Here is a 15,011-nt window from a genome sequence, read left to right on the forward strand (position 1 = left end):
ATGAGCAGGATTAACTAGAATAGCTTTTTCATATTGTGCAGCTTGACTCCACGCATGGTTAATAAACAATTTAGAGCTTCCTGCTCCTCGGTGTGAAATGATTTAACCACAGCAGCAATTCATTTATGGACTTCCTCTGAGAATTTTAAATTAGCCTAATGTACATGCGCGCGCAATCACACACACACACACACACACACACACACACACACACACATTAAGACCTCTCAGCTGGTATGGGAAGGAGAAAGTGAAGAGGGGAGCAGAGATAAAGACAGACTGAAAAAAAAAACGAGTGTAAAAGACAGATGGATAATTGGAGGAGCAGTGGAGGGTGAGGAGGAGGGAGGGGGGAGGAGGGGAGGGCAGGAGTGGAGGCTGCCCTCGTGCTTCCATCGGTAGTTTTGACTAATCACATGCAGCTGAAGCTGTGACACTGTACAGGATGGGTTTTTACAATTGGAAGCACACAGATAGAAGAGGGGGCAGGGAGTGTGTGTTTACATGTGTACTGTACTGTATGTGTGAGTTACAGAAGTGTGTGTGGGGGTGGGGGGGTGTAACAGTAGCAGCCTCTGCTGTGTCTTTGTCAGGGGACACAGGAGTTAAATTGTGGGGTGTGTGAGAACAAAAACTCCATGACAACCTCCCCACATATCATCGTTCAGCCATGACTTCGTTTGTCATCTTCGCGGAGTCTTAATGCATCACATCCGAAAAACTGGTGGTTGGTGGTGTTGGTGGTGCTTGTCTCGGAGGTTGGCAAAGGGGGCTGAGATCCAAGACTGAGTCTAACAGGGCTGGAGATAAAGACAGGACCAGAACTGACAAAAAACTGCAACACCAGACTTTTCTTGGGGACTGTTTTTGAGATGGAACCTGGTAAAATTGTGTCCTGCTTGATGCTGGAAACCTCCTGCAGCTGACTACACCACCGAAAATTCAACATAACAAAATTAACAAGTATTACAAGACTCAGCACCATCTTCAAACAGGACTTTCCTGTGTGCCAAATAAGTCAAATTCAAAATATTCTACAAAACTGAGATAAGATTAAACTATTTAAAACTATTACAGGCTGCCAGCTGCTGCTACTGAACTATTTTCAGATGAAGAGCCTTGAATCAAGCTGTCATTTACACAGCATAATATTATTAATAACTTTACTTATATAGCACTTTTCTTAACAAAGTTACAAAGTGTTTCACAGAAAAATAAAACCAGATAAAAGAGAAAGACAAAGAGCCTGAGCAGAGTAAAAACAGTAGAACAGCATAAATAAAAAAACATATGTATCAAACACTATGCAAAAGGATCTGACAAAAGGTGAAGAGAGGAAATGAAATATGTAAAAATATATATATTATATTCTGGACATGAATATTCTTTAATGTCTTAAATCGTTACCTGTCTCTCTCTCTCTCTCTCTCTCTCTCTCTCTCTCTCTCTCTCTCCCCCTGCAGGAGTTTGATCCGGAGGAGTTCTACCACTTGTTGGAAGCAGCAGAGGGCCATGCCAAGGAGGGCCAGGGCATCAAGTCGGACATCCCTAGATACATCATCAGCCAGCTGGGCCTCACCAGGGACCCCCTGGAGGGTAACACCATCACCAGAATTGACTATTTTATAATTGTGAAATGATATATTGTGAGAGTAGGTGTGGTGCGTGTTTGTGGTTCACCATGTCAGCTTTACCTATCTCCTGTCCTGGTTCAGTTTGGTGACTGGTCTCTGTGTCTCTGTAGAAATGGCCCAGCTGAGCAGCTATGACAGCGGGAACCCAGAAACCCCAGAGACTGACGACTCAGTGGATGTGAGTACATGAACAGAAAATGTTCAATATAAAACACCGGCTGCTAAAAGAACTGGTGGCTAATGATTCACTTGAAATAGCTTATCAATTATGGTTCCAAAAAACGTGAGCTAATATATTTTTTCTTTTATGTTTTCTGTATTTTCTGTTTTTGTTTCAGAGTCGAGGAACCACAGTCCCAGCAGCTCCACCGCAGACTAAGACCAAAACCCCCCGGGAGGAGGACTTTGAAAACATCAAGCTCATCAGTAACGGAGCCTATGGGTACAGCAACATGTCATTTATCCTGTTATTCTCATTTTAACACGTCATCTGCACGGAGACCTGGACAGTAATATTGATTTAAATATTCTATATACATGAGTATTTTTTAAAATGCAGATTTTTCTGTGTTTTGCCCCTTTGTGTTTAAAGTCACTGTAAACAGATCTTCCAGGGTGATGTTTTTTTCAGGCTTTTGATTGGCCGATATGGTTTTACAGTCAGGGTTATATTGCCGCATGTTGGCTTTGGCTTTTTCTTGACAGCGTGTTTTTGTGTTTTGATGTGAATGAAAACACACATTTTAATAAACATGTCATAAGTGAAGGAAAACGTCTTAACACTGCAATGTATAAACCCGCCTTGGTTTCTTGTGTGTTGTATGTAGTGCCGTGTTTCTGGTGCGACACAAGGAAACCCGCCAGCGCTTCGCCATGAAGAAGATCAACAAGCAGAACCTGATGCTGAGGAACCAGATCCAGCAGGCCTTTGTGGAGAGAGACATCCTGACGTTCGCCGAGAACCCGTTCGTTGTCTCCATGTTCTGTTCTTTTGAGACCAGGAGGCACCTCTGCATGGTGATGGAGTACGTGGAGGGTAAGATATTTATTATTATCAGTCATCATTAGTAGTGGTGGTGGTGGTGTTGTGTTGTCTGACATTGGGGCTCTCGTCTGTAGGTGGAGACTGCGCCACGTTGCTGAAGAACATCGGCGCTCTGCCGGTGGATATGGCTCGTATGTACTTCGCAGAGACCGTCCTCGCGTTGGAGTATCTCCACAACTACGGCATCGTACACAGAGACCTCAAACCTGACAAGTAAGACACACACGCGCACACATTTGTCTTCACACCATCGTTTTGTGAATGTTTATCTACAACCTTTCGTTTTTTCTCCTCCAGTCTTCTCATCACGTCCATGGGACACATCAAGCTGACGGACTTCGGTCTCTCAAAGATTGGTTTGATGAGTTTGACCACGAACCTGTATGAAGGACACATTGAGAAAGACACCAGAGAGTTCCTCGATAAACAGGTACCAGCTCACTTCTCTTTTTAGCCTGAAACATAGTTTTTCCAAAAACTGTGAGCAATTTTTTTTTTGTTCTTTTGCCATAAACTTAAATCATATTTAAAAATCTGTTAAAAAAGCTGCTGATGAAATGTCCATTGGTGGGTTTTTGTTAGCCCGGAGCCTGTGCAGTTAGCTTGCCAGAAAGCATTCATCCAGTTCCACATTTGATTGTTTGCAGAAAAATTATGGGGATTTGATCAAATTGCAGGATCTCTTAAAAATCATGGGGCTTGGCTGAATATGCTTTTTTTCCTTCGACCACTCTTTCCACATCCTGAGCTGATTTTCTGTGCATGGATGCCTCTCCAGGTGTGTGGTACCCCAGAATACATTGCCCCAGAGGTCATTCTGCGTCAGGGCTACGGGAAGCCAGTGGACTGGTGGGCAATGGGAGTCATTCTGTATGAGTTCCTGGTGGGCTGCGCTCCCTTCTTCGGAGACACACCGGAGGAGCTGTTTGGTCAGGTGATCAGTGGTGAGTAGATCGTCTGACACACTGTATTTTCCTCAGCAACACTCACTCACTTCTTGTAACTGTGGTCATCAGTTACACATTTTACAGCCTCCACATCAGAGCCCAGTCACACCAGCTGTTACTGTATAACACCAACAGATTTTTGCAAAGGAAAAATAAAGTTCAACTTTCAACTGAAATTTTATAGTGAGTTGTTAAGGAAGAGTTGACAATACGAATATGACAAAACAGTAGGGTAACAGGCCTCTGTTTGTTGTGTATTGTGGGTGGCTGGCACATCATTGTTAACAGCTAGCTAGCGTGTTAGCATTTAGCTCCCCCACCAGAGAAGCTCACATGCTAGCCCCAAGAGTGGCCATGACACAACCAAGTTAACCCAGTTACTGTATCTACCAGTGATGTCTGTTGTTTACAGAAAACATTTTGAATTTGAAGCTCCATATTTTCCTCTTCTTCTTTGTTTTATTTGAAGTGTTGATCCATAAGAAGATATATTTGTAGTTTTGAGAACCAAAAACCATCTCAGTGTAGTTTTACATCTCCTCTCTCAGGCTTCTCTCTGGAGCTCTAGCAACAACAGGGCGGTGAGCCAATCAGAAGAGAGGAGGCTCAGCACTCTCTTCTGAATGGCTCACTGGATTTTTGAGTGATTCAATAAAAAATATAGCAGCTTTCAGGTAAACACTCAGAAATGGTCGGCCCAGGTGGGCGAGGCTTGGAGCATGGCTGTGAGCTGTCGCTGCTTTGTTGTGACATCACAAAGTTACAGAACTATTGGACTGAGCACTTTGATACTCTCACAGCATCAATATAGAACCTAGACCTGCTTTCTAATCAAACAACACATTGACATCTACCTTTATACAATATGGAGCTTTAAACTTTTGATGTTTACCTTAATTTTCTCAGTTGCAAAGCTGATTCCAGTGGGTCTCTACAACAAATCCAATAGATAGAAATTAATGTAAACAGCCACGAATGACACACAAAAAGAAAAGGTTTATGAATTTACTGAATCTATACAGTTAAAGTACAGCTAAAACACCAGCTAGGACACCAGCAAAATGTGTTCTTACATTATGTATCAAACACTTAATAATGAATCTTGTTCTGGTGGTGTTGTTCTGTCTGTATTTTACTGTGAATGTTTAATGTTTGAGACTGAGAGCTTCCTGGAGAAAGAGCAGCAGACTTGATAAAATCATCAGACTTGGACAGATAGAGATGTTACTCCACAGCACAGAAGCACAGGCCTGACTTACAGTGAATAAAATCAATAGTGATTCCTCCTCTGCGTTCCTTTTCTCCTTTGAATTCCCTTTGATGAAAGGGCAAATCAATGATCATAAACCTGTATTGATCCCTTTATGTTTCTTTTATGACTGTCTGAGTCCATCTCTCTACATCGATGCAGTGTGGTGATAAATAACTGAAGTCTCCTCGTGCCTCCATTATATTCTGTATTTTTCTCTGACTTTCTGATATTTGTTAGTGGGGAGGAGGGGGGTTATTATTACAGGTATGGATGATGGCACATAACAGGAAATATGCTTAACTAGACAATTCCTAATATGTGTAGAACCCCATATTTGTATCACATAAGACCACAGAAGCATGTGTTTGTGTTTGTGTTTGTGTTAGATGAAATCATCTGGCCGGAGGAAGATGAAGCTCTGCCTCAGGAGGCTCAGGACCTGATCTCCAAATTGCTGAGACAAAACCCACTGGAGAGGCTGGGCACAGGTAACATGTTTAGACCCACAGGTGCTCAGACGGGGGGTTTGATTCCCACTGGGCTCCTGTGTCATTAAAATAAACGCAGCATACGTCATTGAGCATTAATGTTGTATCTCGGATTTAACTGTCAGAGCCTGTCTGTAATTTTACTTTTAAATTCCTGGAATATCTTTTGCACAACATATGAAAGATTGAACAGGTTACTAGTTGTTTGGCCCGGAGCTGTTCAGATCTTACTGATGTCTTTCCTCATGTATCCCACTCTTTTTCCTCTCCCTCTGTTCCTTCCCTTTTCATCTCCACCCGCTCCGTCCTCTCCGTCTTTCCTTCATCTCTACAGGAAGTGCCTTTGAGGTGAAGCAGCACCCGTTCTTCACAGAGCTGGACTGGAACAGCCTGCTGAGACAGAAAGCAGAGTTCATCCCCCAGCTGGAGTCAGAGGACGACACCAGTTACTTTGACAGTACGTCTCTGCCTGGCTCTCGCAGACATTTGTTAGCTGTCTGAAACTCTGAGGTCACCATAACAACCTAATCTCTGTGTCTCCGTCAGCTCGATCCGATCGGTACCACCACGTGGATTCAGAGGAGGAAGACGACACCAACGATGACGAACACGTGGAGATTCGACAGTTCTCCTCCTGCTCGCCGCGTTTCAGCAAGGTCCGCACTCATACACCCGCACATCTGAATACACATCAACCACAAACCACAGCCAATTGATAGAAAAGTCCTACCTAAATATAAAAAATGTAGACTGTCAACAAAGAAGTTAAACATTTTTGGAGTTTTCCTGTAGATCTAACAATGAATTTAAATATTTCTTCACTTCGGACATTGTTGATCTTTTTTTTTTTTTACAACTTTCCTTTGAACGGGAAAATATAAAACAATCACCTACACAACAACTTATTCATCCTAAACATGTAAAGAGGCTCTGCTGCAAAGGCTAAAGCATCACATGACTTTTGTGTAGGTGTACAGCAGTATGGAGCGTCTGTCTCTGCACGAGGAGAAGAGGACTCCTCCTCCCACCAAACGCAGCCTCAGTGAGGAGGGAGGAGATCGTATCGACAGCCTGAGCGGACTCAAGTCCAGAGATCGATCCTGGCTGGTGGGATCTCCAGAGATGTGAGTGCTTCAGCTTCATAAAACAAGACAGACTCAGACATTCATAGAATAATCAAGAACAAGAAGTAGTATCAACTGTTGAGCGCGTAGCTTCATCTTTCTGTACTTATGTTTTAATTCATACACGAAGAAAGCTGGTATGTGAGAGTCTCGAGTTGTTGACGGCTTAATTTTGTAGCTGCACACGTGTCTGATCTTTCCTCACCTTCACCTCTGCAGCCTGCGGAAGCGTCTGTCTGTGTCGGAGTCTTCCCACACAGAGAGCGACTCCAGCCCGCCTCTGACAGTCCGGAGGCGTTGCTGCTCCGCCATCATTGAGATGCCACGATTCGCCATCTCCTCTGAGGAGGAAGGAGGCCAAGGGCAAGGTAAGAGGGACGCACCGACAGCCTGTGGAAGAAACCTTCTTCAGATCAGCCCAGAAATAAAAGGAAGTTGTTGAGGCTGCTGCAGGAAATTAAAGTGTCTAAAATCTGACAAATAACACGTCTGTTTGGTTTGTGGAAGTTCTTCATCCATTCTTTGAAGAATCGCAGCTGGATATAATGAGCTGTAACTCCATGTTTTCTGTCTGTCTCTCAGGTGGAAGTCGTAAGAGCCCCAGCCTGCTGGGTCCGAGTGCAGTGAGGGGCCCACGCGGCGACGAGCTGCCCCTCGCCATCCCAGAGCTCCCGGTGGAGAGAGAGCTGAAGCTGGACGAGTCTCCCACCACCCCGAGCTCCACCTCCAGTCAGCTGAGCAAGGCCACGCTTACACGTCAGTACAAAGACAAACTTCAGGGACATGGCGAGGATCCAATGTCACAGGACACAGATTTAACTTCAATTTCTCAACTAGTGCTTCAGTGAAATCAGTCTGGACAGTCGAGGGAGATAAAATGACTTATTAATTATCTCTTTAGGTGTGATAATAAATATTTTACTGCTCATAACCTCAATACTCTTGTAAAAAGTTGCAGGTCCTTTAAAGTTTTTTACAAATACCACAACTTAATTGGAATTTATTAGAATTTCAATAGCTGAAACATTTGTCTGATATTAAAGGGATAGTTCAGGTCACTTGATGTGGGGTTGTGTGAGGTACTCATCAATAGTCATTGTATTTAACTGCAGTAGATTCAGATCAGCTCCCAGTTTAGAGAAGCAGCAGGAAGCACTGGTACAGAAGCTGAGTGATGAGCTGCTGTGGGGTCAAGTGCTGCGGTTTTAGCTGTTATCAGTTTAAGTGTACGTTTTATTTTGAATATTTTCACCTCTTTATCTGCCGTCAAACAGCACTTTTAATTTGGAACTACATTTTTTTAATTGCTGAACTACCATATTACTACACAAAAGCACACCTACACTTAGGTCTGTCTGACTCAAACTGCTGATTTACAGAGTAATACAGTGCAGTATCATGTTAGGTTTTTTGTTTTTTTTTAATGGTATGTTTACTACGGAGTCCCTAAGGGGACATGGGGGAAAAAAAAACTTGGGGGGGGGGGGTCTTTGCGTTTCGCGTGCACACAAGAAAGCTCAGTGCCAACACAATGAGCGCACAAGCAGCCTACATCACGCTGTGTTAAGATGCTGGGGTGTGTAGATGCACGGTGTGTATATGCATGTTTTTGGTGTGTATGTAAAGTTTTCATCGTGTATGTGGTTAATTTGATGTGTATGTGCACACTCTCATGGTGTTTCACCCTAATCGGCCTCCCATAAATAACCCTACTTTAACGTGCACACGCAAAACTTTCTTGTTCGCACGCAAAAGTTTCTGGTGCGCTTCTTACTTTTGATGGGAAAACACCAATTTGACATAAACCAGCCCTCTTCCTGTCAAACACTTTAAAGGTTCCTGCATGAAGTGTCTGGTTTGAAAAAGTATTACCTCTTATAATCACAGAAAACTTTGATTGTCCCTGAGTTCTATATAAATGCATGTTACTGTTTAGATTACAAACAGTGGGAAAGAAAGAACGCTTCACCTGAACTTTTCCCTCACCTTTATTCCTCCATCTTCCTCTGTCTCTCTGCAGCGGGCAGCTCAGGCGATGTGTGTGAACGTGGTAATGGCGGTAATGGCCACAATGGCGGTGCCGGTGGAGCTGCTAAAGGTGCAGCGGACAGCGACTCTCCAGCAACTCCAAAAGCCATCAGTGACCTGGCAGCTCGCCGGGCTCGCCACCGGCTGCTGTCCGGAGACACAGACAAACACACGACGACTCCCAGCTCCAGGCCGCTCAACAAGGTCATCAAGTCGGCCTCCGCCACCACACTGTCGCTGATGATCCCTGCAGGTCAGTGACATTTAATCATGTGTCTTTAACTTTGGTGGGAAAATGAAGATAAGGTGATTATGTAGCACTTCAGAAACTACAACAAGTTCTCCTGCAAAAATCCACTGTCCTTAGACCACCACGGAGCCTCCCCATTGGCCAGCCCAATGTCACCCCACTCACTGTCATCCAACCCGTCATCACGAGACTCCTCTCCAAGCCGGGACCTGTCCCCGGCGGTGAGCAGCGTCAAACCAGCCATCGTGATCCACAGGGCGGGCAAGAAGTACGGCTTCACCCTGAGAGCCATCAGAGTCTACATGGGAGACTCTGACATCTACACCGTGCATCACATGGTCTGGGTGAGTCCACGGGTCACGCTCACAAACATCATTTATTGATTTGTTCTTGAAGTACATTCTCAGGAGTTCAGATCTGAGCTGAAACTAAGTAAATATAAAAAGAGCAGAAGAAGAATTTAGCAGGTAAGAACATCAGATAGTGACAGTGGGGCTGCAGCGAGCTGGGATTCTTGTTGTTGACAGAAGATGGCAGTAAACAACAATACAACAGCCTCAACACAGAGGTTCCACTGTCTCACTCTGTCTCCTCTGTCTCCCTCTTTCTTCCTCTCCCTTTCTCATTTCTCGCCCTCTCTCTCTCTCTCTCTCTCTCTCTCTCTCTCTTTCTCTCTCCCTCAGCATGTGGAGGAAGGGGGTCCGGCCCACGAGGCAGGGCTGAGGGAGGGAGACCTCATCACCCACGTCAACGGAGAGCCGGTCCACGGTCTGGTTCACACAGAGGTGGTGGAGCTCATACTGAAGGTACACACACACTCGCTACTTTAGTAATTTAAAGTCATAGAGCGCACAGAGGTTATCTGTTTTTAGTTTTCTCTTCTTCTCCCACTGATTTAAAAGATTTAAAATCAAACTATAAATATTTATGAGATAAAATGTAGGTGGTTTTCACTAGTCACTAATCCTGTGTCTGTCCCTCAGAGCGGCGCTAAAGTGTCCATCTCTGCCACCCCGTTTGAGAACACGTCCATCAAAGTCGGCCCCGCCCGAAAGACGGGCCACAAATCCAAGATGGCGAGACGCAACAAGAAGACCAAGAACAAGGAGGGGCAGGAGAGGTGAGATGTCAGACATCACTGTGTGTGTGTTTAATGGAAGCGCGCGCGCACACACACTCACACACACACACACACACACACACACACACACGATTTGGTAATCGACCCCTCTCTGTGCACTCTGTCTCGCAGTAAGAAGAGGACGTCTCTGTTCAGGAAGATCACCAAGCAGGCGTCTCTACTCCACACCAGCCGCAGTCTGTCTTCTCTGAACCGCTCCCTGTCCTCCGGGGAGAGTGGCCCCGGCTCACCAACACACAACCTGTCACCACGGAGCCCGACACAGGGCTACAGGTCCACACCAGACTCCGCCCACTCAGGTGAGGGACACAGGCAGACACTCAATCCCTAAATGTCATCCTTATGTTCATTTATATGAATGTAATATGGTTGTGTTTAATGTAACCTCTCAGTTCAACTCTGCTGCATCACTTCACTCTCTCTCTGCCCCTCAGTTGGTGGAAACTCATCCCAGAGCAGCTCCCCCAGCTCCAGCGTCCCAAACTCCCCAGCGAGCTCTGGCCACATCCGGCCCAGCTCTCTGCACGGCCTCGCCCCGAAGCTGCAGCGACAGTACCGCTCCCCCCGGCGCAAGTCTGCCGGCAACATCCCCCTCTCCCCTCTGGCACGCACGCCTTCCCCCACCCCTCAGAGCAGCTCCCCGCAGCGTTCTCCCTCCCCTCTGCCCAGCCACGCCCTGGGGCAGTCCGCCGTGGGCCAGTCGTTCCCCGTGAAGCTCCACTCCTCCCCTCCCCTAGTGAGGCAAATATCCAGACCCAAGAGCGCCGAGCCCCCACGCTCTCCGCTCCTCAAGAGGGTGCAGTCGGCTGAGAAGCTGGCCGCCTCCCTCTCTAACTCGCCCTCGTCTCCCTCCGGGGTGGCGGCGGCGGGGGAGAAGAAGCTGGCGGTGGGAGCAGCTGTAGGGAGCCGTAAACACAGTCTGGACATCTCACACTCAGAGTTTAAAAAGGAGATTCTGCAGCGGGAGCCGAGTCTGCAGAGCCTCCAGGTATGAGTTCATCACACTCACACAGACTTCAGCACCTTAATCTGACATGTGTTTTTAGGGTGAGGACAGGGCTGTTCAGATACAGATGGGAAGGAGAATGTGGAGCTTTAAAAATAATAATGATAATAACAACCAAATAAATTCTGATCAAACTGAACAACCTTTGGTGGAAAAACCAAAAACCTAACTAACTTCTCAAGCTCCTTTCTTTTTTTTTTTTTTTTTGGCACATATCAGATGTCAGGCCTCTTTCAGACATGAGCCTCATTCCAGATCCTGAATGTACTGGCAGAACATCTCACATCTCATCGTCTCACATCTAAACAGTCAACTTTATTTCTAGAGCCCATTTAAACACAGTTTGAGCTGAAGTGCTGCACAACAAATAAAAGTAATTAAAATAAGTGTATAAAATGAGTATAACACAAGGAAAGCATAGTAAATATAAAGTACGTAAAGTTAAATTTATTTATCCATTTCCATCCATTTTCTTCCGCTTATCCTCTAGTAGGGTCGCGGGGGGGCTGGAGCCTATCCCAGCATCTTTTCGGGCGAGAGGCGGGGTACACCCTGGACAGGTCGCCAGTCCATCTCAGGGCAAACACATATAGACAGACAACCATTGACACTCACAGCCACACCTATGGTCAATTTAGAGTATCCACTTAGCCTAGTCTCCATTTGCATGTCTTTGGACTGTTGGAGGAAGCCGGAGTACCCGGAGAGAACCCACACAAGCACGGGGAGAACATGCAAACTCCTCACAGAAAGATCCCGCGACCGAGCCGGGACTCGAACGCGGAACCTTCTTGCTGTGAGGCGACAGCGCTAACCAATGTACCACCGTGCAGCCTAAATTTATTCATATAGCACTTTTTGCAGACAATAGTCACAAAGTGCTCTACAGATACAAAAAACAAAACAATTGAGATCTCTGCAAAAACACAGAAAACACACAACACAGAGAAACAATAAAACACATAAGAAAGGTCATTAAAGTGCTTTACAGAGCCATAAACCATTCAAATTAAAGACAAACCACAGGGGATACAGTAGAAATAAAGTATCCAGTGAAATAAACACAAATGTAAACGTACTAACTAAATGCCAGAATAGACCCGTTTGTCTGAATGACAACACAATAATCTAAACAGCTTCATGAAGATTGCAGTGCTACATATTCCATGTCGGAGAAGAGCTTCAAGCTGTTTTACTTTCACTGTGCACGTTCTGACTCTGTGTCTTCTTCCTGTCTGACCTTCAGGAGTCAGCCAGCGAGGGTCTGCTGTCCTCAGCGGGACGCGGTGTGGAGAAGGGCAGCCTGCAGAAACACTCCTCCTCATCGAGGAAGTTGGGACGTCAGGAGGGGGACAGCGCCCTCATCACGGTGTCCGGCTCGCTGGGCCTGGCCCCAGGGAAGAGCAAACTGAAGGACAAGCTCTCAGCCATCCGGCAAGACAGAGCCGAGCGGCGGGAATCGCTGCAGAAGCAAGACGCCATCCACGAGGTGGATTCATCTGAGGACGAGACAGACGAGGGCTCAGAGGACAGCCAGGACGGACGCAGGGGGACCACCTTCACCCCTCCTCCCCTGCTAAGGCCCACCACTGTGAGAACAGGCCCTGGAGGTACCCTGCCGTCCCTCTGCCTCTCCCCCTGCACCCCTCACGCCACATTCACCCACACAGGGCCCTCACAGGTAGGCAGGCCCACGCCCTCACACACCCTCCCCTCCGTGACAGAGATGAAGCCCGGTCAGAGCTCCTCCTCCTCCTCTGGGCTCAAAGATGGATGCTCTGCCCCATCCACAGATGGTGTGAGACAAGAGAGGAAAGTTCTGGAGCAGAGCGGGACCACAAAACCCCCTCAGGGCCCCCTTCCCTTCTCCACTCCAGGCAGTGCATTCATCTCAGTCAGCAAGGACACTTTCCTCAAGCCGAGTCCCCCACAAGACTCGAAGAGTCTCAAGGGGAAAACTGGCCCGTCAGAGTCCAGGGCTGAAGACCAAACCCTGGACAGCCCTAAAACCACAGTCCCATCCACCACAATTACTACAAGCTCCCCTGAGTCCAGAACTACAAGTACCACAGACTGCCAAACCACTGACACCCGAGAGACCGCCCGCACCTCCTGCTCCTCCCCAGGCATCCCCAAGGAGAAGAAAGAGGCCGACAACCGGAGACTGTGTGCAGCCGCCGCCGCAAGTCTGAGCGCATCGTCATCATCCACCTCCAGCTCCAACTCCAGCTCCAGCTCCCCAGTCCCGCTCACTGAGAGCAGCGTGGACAAAGTGGTGTCCCAGTTGGCGATGGTCGCCAAAAGTGTTCTTGGTCCGGTCAAACTCAGCACGGGTGCAGACAAGAGCCAGAAGGACCAGAAACCATCCAGAGGGGTCATCCCAGAAGCCCCCCCAACTGACCTGCTCTCACTCCCCCCCAAACAGCTTCCAACCCCTCAGATGCCTCACCCGTCAGAGTCCCCCACCAGACAGAAAAATGAAACCACCTCGCAGAGTTCGGCCAAGCCCTCTACCCAAAAAGACTACCCAGCCCCGGCGCCACCACCAAGACCCACATCAGGGTCTGCAGGGACGAAGGGTGCTGACCCCTCTGTGTCTGCACAGCGACCGGTTGCAGCAGCAGCGGCAGCAGGTCAGACCGCCCTCTACACGAGCCTCCCCATCTCTGCAGCATCTGAGCCACAGCGCAAGAGGTCCGAACCCCAGACGACAACTGCCGCCGCCGCCGCAGCCAGCGCCACGTCCACCTCCTCGCAACAAGACAAAGCAACCAGCAAGAAGACGTAGCAGCAAAACGCAAAGAACCAGAACAAATGTACAGATCACAGCACTCCGTGCTGACTGGAGGTTTTAAAACTCACACAAACTGCATGTTTGGAAGAAAACTACATATTAGTAACTTCGCACTAACCAGAGAGTTTGACTTTCGAAGCAGAGAGAAAGGTGTAGAGAGAGATGGAGAGCTATCAGAGGCAGAGACAGATGTGGTAGTCCTAGTTCCATTCCAGCTGTTCTGTGCTCTTTATGTTTGTGTGAGTTACTTGTGGTTACTGGTGTCCTGACGCTTTGGTTCCTGCTAAACGCCATGAGGAGTCGGCGTTCTCTCTCTTTCTGTAAGGGGCCAGAAGTAAAGAGCTCAGTGGTTTTAAAATGTAGACACATCACACTCAGCTTTCTCTCTCTCACCCATGGTCTTCTTCTGCCTCATTAATTTTCTCCTTGATGTTCAGTAGAGCCTATTCCTCCCCGTCCCTCCTCGCCCGACATCTCCTCAGCCATGACTGGAAGAAGATTATATCTCAGCAATACAGCGTCCAATCTGTGTAAACGCATTACAGTGTGTTTAATAAGAGTAAATCTGCACCGTCAACGTACACTCAGCACCCAGCTAACTGGGCCAAATTCAATTCTTCCTCTCGCCGTCGTCCCCAATGATCCGACTCTGCAGGTCCTGTGAAGGGGGGATGTTTTCCCTGAGCGCAGGCTGCAGGTGCAGTTCAGCCTTTTGAAGAGATTCCTCTGAATGCCCTTGATGGATTAGTTTGGGGTTTGCATGCATTTATTAAATGAAGGTGCACTCCAAACTCCAAACACCTTGACTCTGAAGATGTGTAAATGTGAGATTCAGATTTTCCCAAATCAGTCTGAACTCAAAATGTAGCTTAGCACTGACTCGGAGGCAGCTTCAGTTCTCTCCAAGTTAATTCTCAAATGTTTGGAAAGCACTGACAGCCGGGGAACCTGGAAAAATGATCTCTTGCTCAACGTTGATCATGAGCTAAGATGCTACAGGGTTGGGTTTAAGGAGTTTTCAGCTCTGACACAAACAAATCTCTTATCAAATGTTTTAATTTACTTTGGCCATTTTGATTAGTGAAGAGCGTCGATGACCGCCATAGATATTTAGTTTCCTCCTAATGCTGGAGCCAAACCTAAACATCTCAAGCTGATTCAGTACTGGACTCAGATTCAAGCCCCAAGTCAAGCCCCAACCCAGCATATTAACATGAGCACGATGACACATCTCTGTTAGCAGAGTTAGCACGGCTGTTTTAACTCTGACCTTTGCCAGTGTTTTAGTTCCAAACAGAGATG

General features: G+C 47.0%; 1 protein-coding gene across 1 annotated transcript in view; it reads left to right on the plus strand.

The window, feature by feature from the left end:
- mast2 (microtubule associated serine/threonine kinase 2) overlaps positions 1 to 13,703 on the plus strand; it is a 175,065-nt gene extending 161,362 nt beyond the window's left edge. Inside the window, exons 13-33 of the mRNA XM_022753018.1 lie at positions 1,464 to 1,596; positions 1,745 to 1,812; positions 1,973 to 2,076; positions 2,462 to 2,670; positions 2,754 to 2,892; positions 2,977 to 3,109; positions 3,458 to 3,623; positions 5,265 to 5,366; positions 5,701 to 5,823; positions 5,913 to 6,022; positions 6,336 to 6,490; positions 6,710 to 6,858; positions 7,073 to 7,246; positions 8,511 to 8,771; positions 8,886 to 9,112; positions 9,452 to 9,574; positions 9,752 to 9,888; positions 10,021 to 10,208; positions 10,344 to 10,897; positions 12,162 to 12,858; positions 12,931 to 13,703. Coding sequence (XP_022608739.1) covers positions 1,464 to 1,596; positions 1,745 to 1,812; positions 1,973 to 2,076; positions 2,462 to 2,670; positions 2,754 to 2,892; positions 2,977 to 3,109; positions 3,458 to 3,623; positions 5,265 to 5,366; positions 5,701 to 5,823; positions 5,913 to 6,022; positions 6,336 to 6,490; positions 6,710 to 6,858; positions 7,073 to 7,246; positions 8,511 to 8,771; positions 8,886 to 9,112; positions 9,452 to 9,574; positions 9,752 to 9,888; positions 10,021 to 10,208; positions 10,344 to 10,897; positions 12,162 to 12,858; positions 12,931 to 13,703 — 4,725 coding nt within the window. The remainder of the gene's footprint in view (positions 1 to 1,463; positions 1,597 to 1,744; positions 1,813 to 1,972; positions 2,077 to 2,461; positions 2,671 to 2,753; positions 2,893 to 2,976; positions 3,110 to 3,457; positions 3,624 to 5,264; positions 5,367 to 5,700; positions 5,824 to 5,912; positions 6,023 to 6,335; positions 6,491 to 6,709; positions 6,859 to 7,072; positions 7,247 to 8,510; positions 8,772 to 8,885; positions 9,113 to 9,451; positions 9,575 to 9,751; positions 9,889 to 10,020; positions 10,209 to 10,343; positions 10,898 to 12,161; positions 12,859 to 12,930) is intronic.
- Positions 13,704 to 15,011: the final 1,308 nt, after the last annotated feature.

The sequence above is a fragment of the Seriola dumerili genome, unplaced genomic scaffold (genome assembly GCF_002260705.1).
Source record: "Seriola dumerili isolate Sdu_G_001 unplaced genomic scaffold, Sdu_1.0 BDQW01000189.1, whole genome shotgun sequence".
Lineage (NCBI taxonomy): Eukaryota > Metazoa > Chordata > Actinopteri > Carangiformes > Carangidae > Seriola > Seriola dumerili.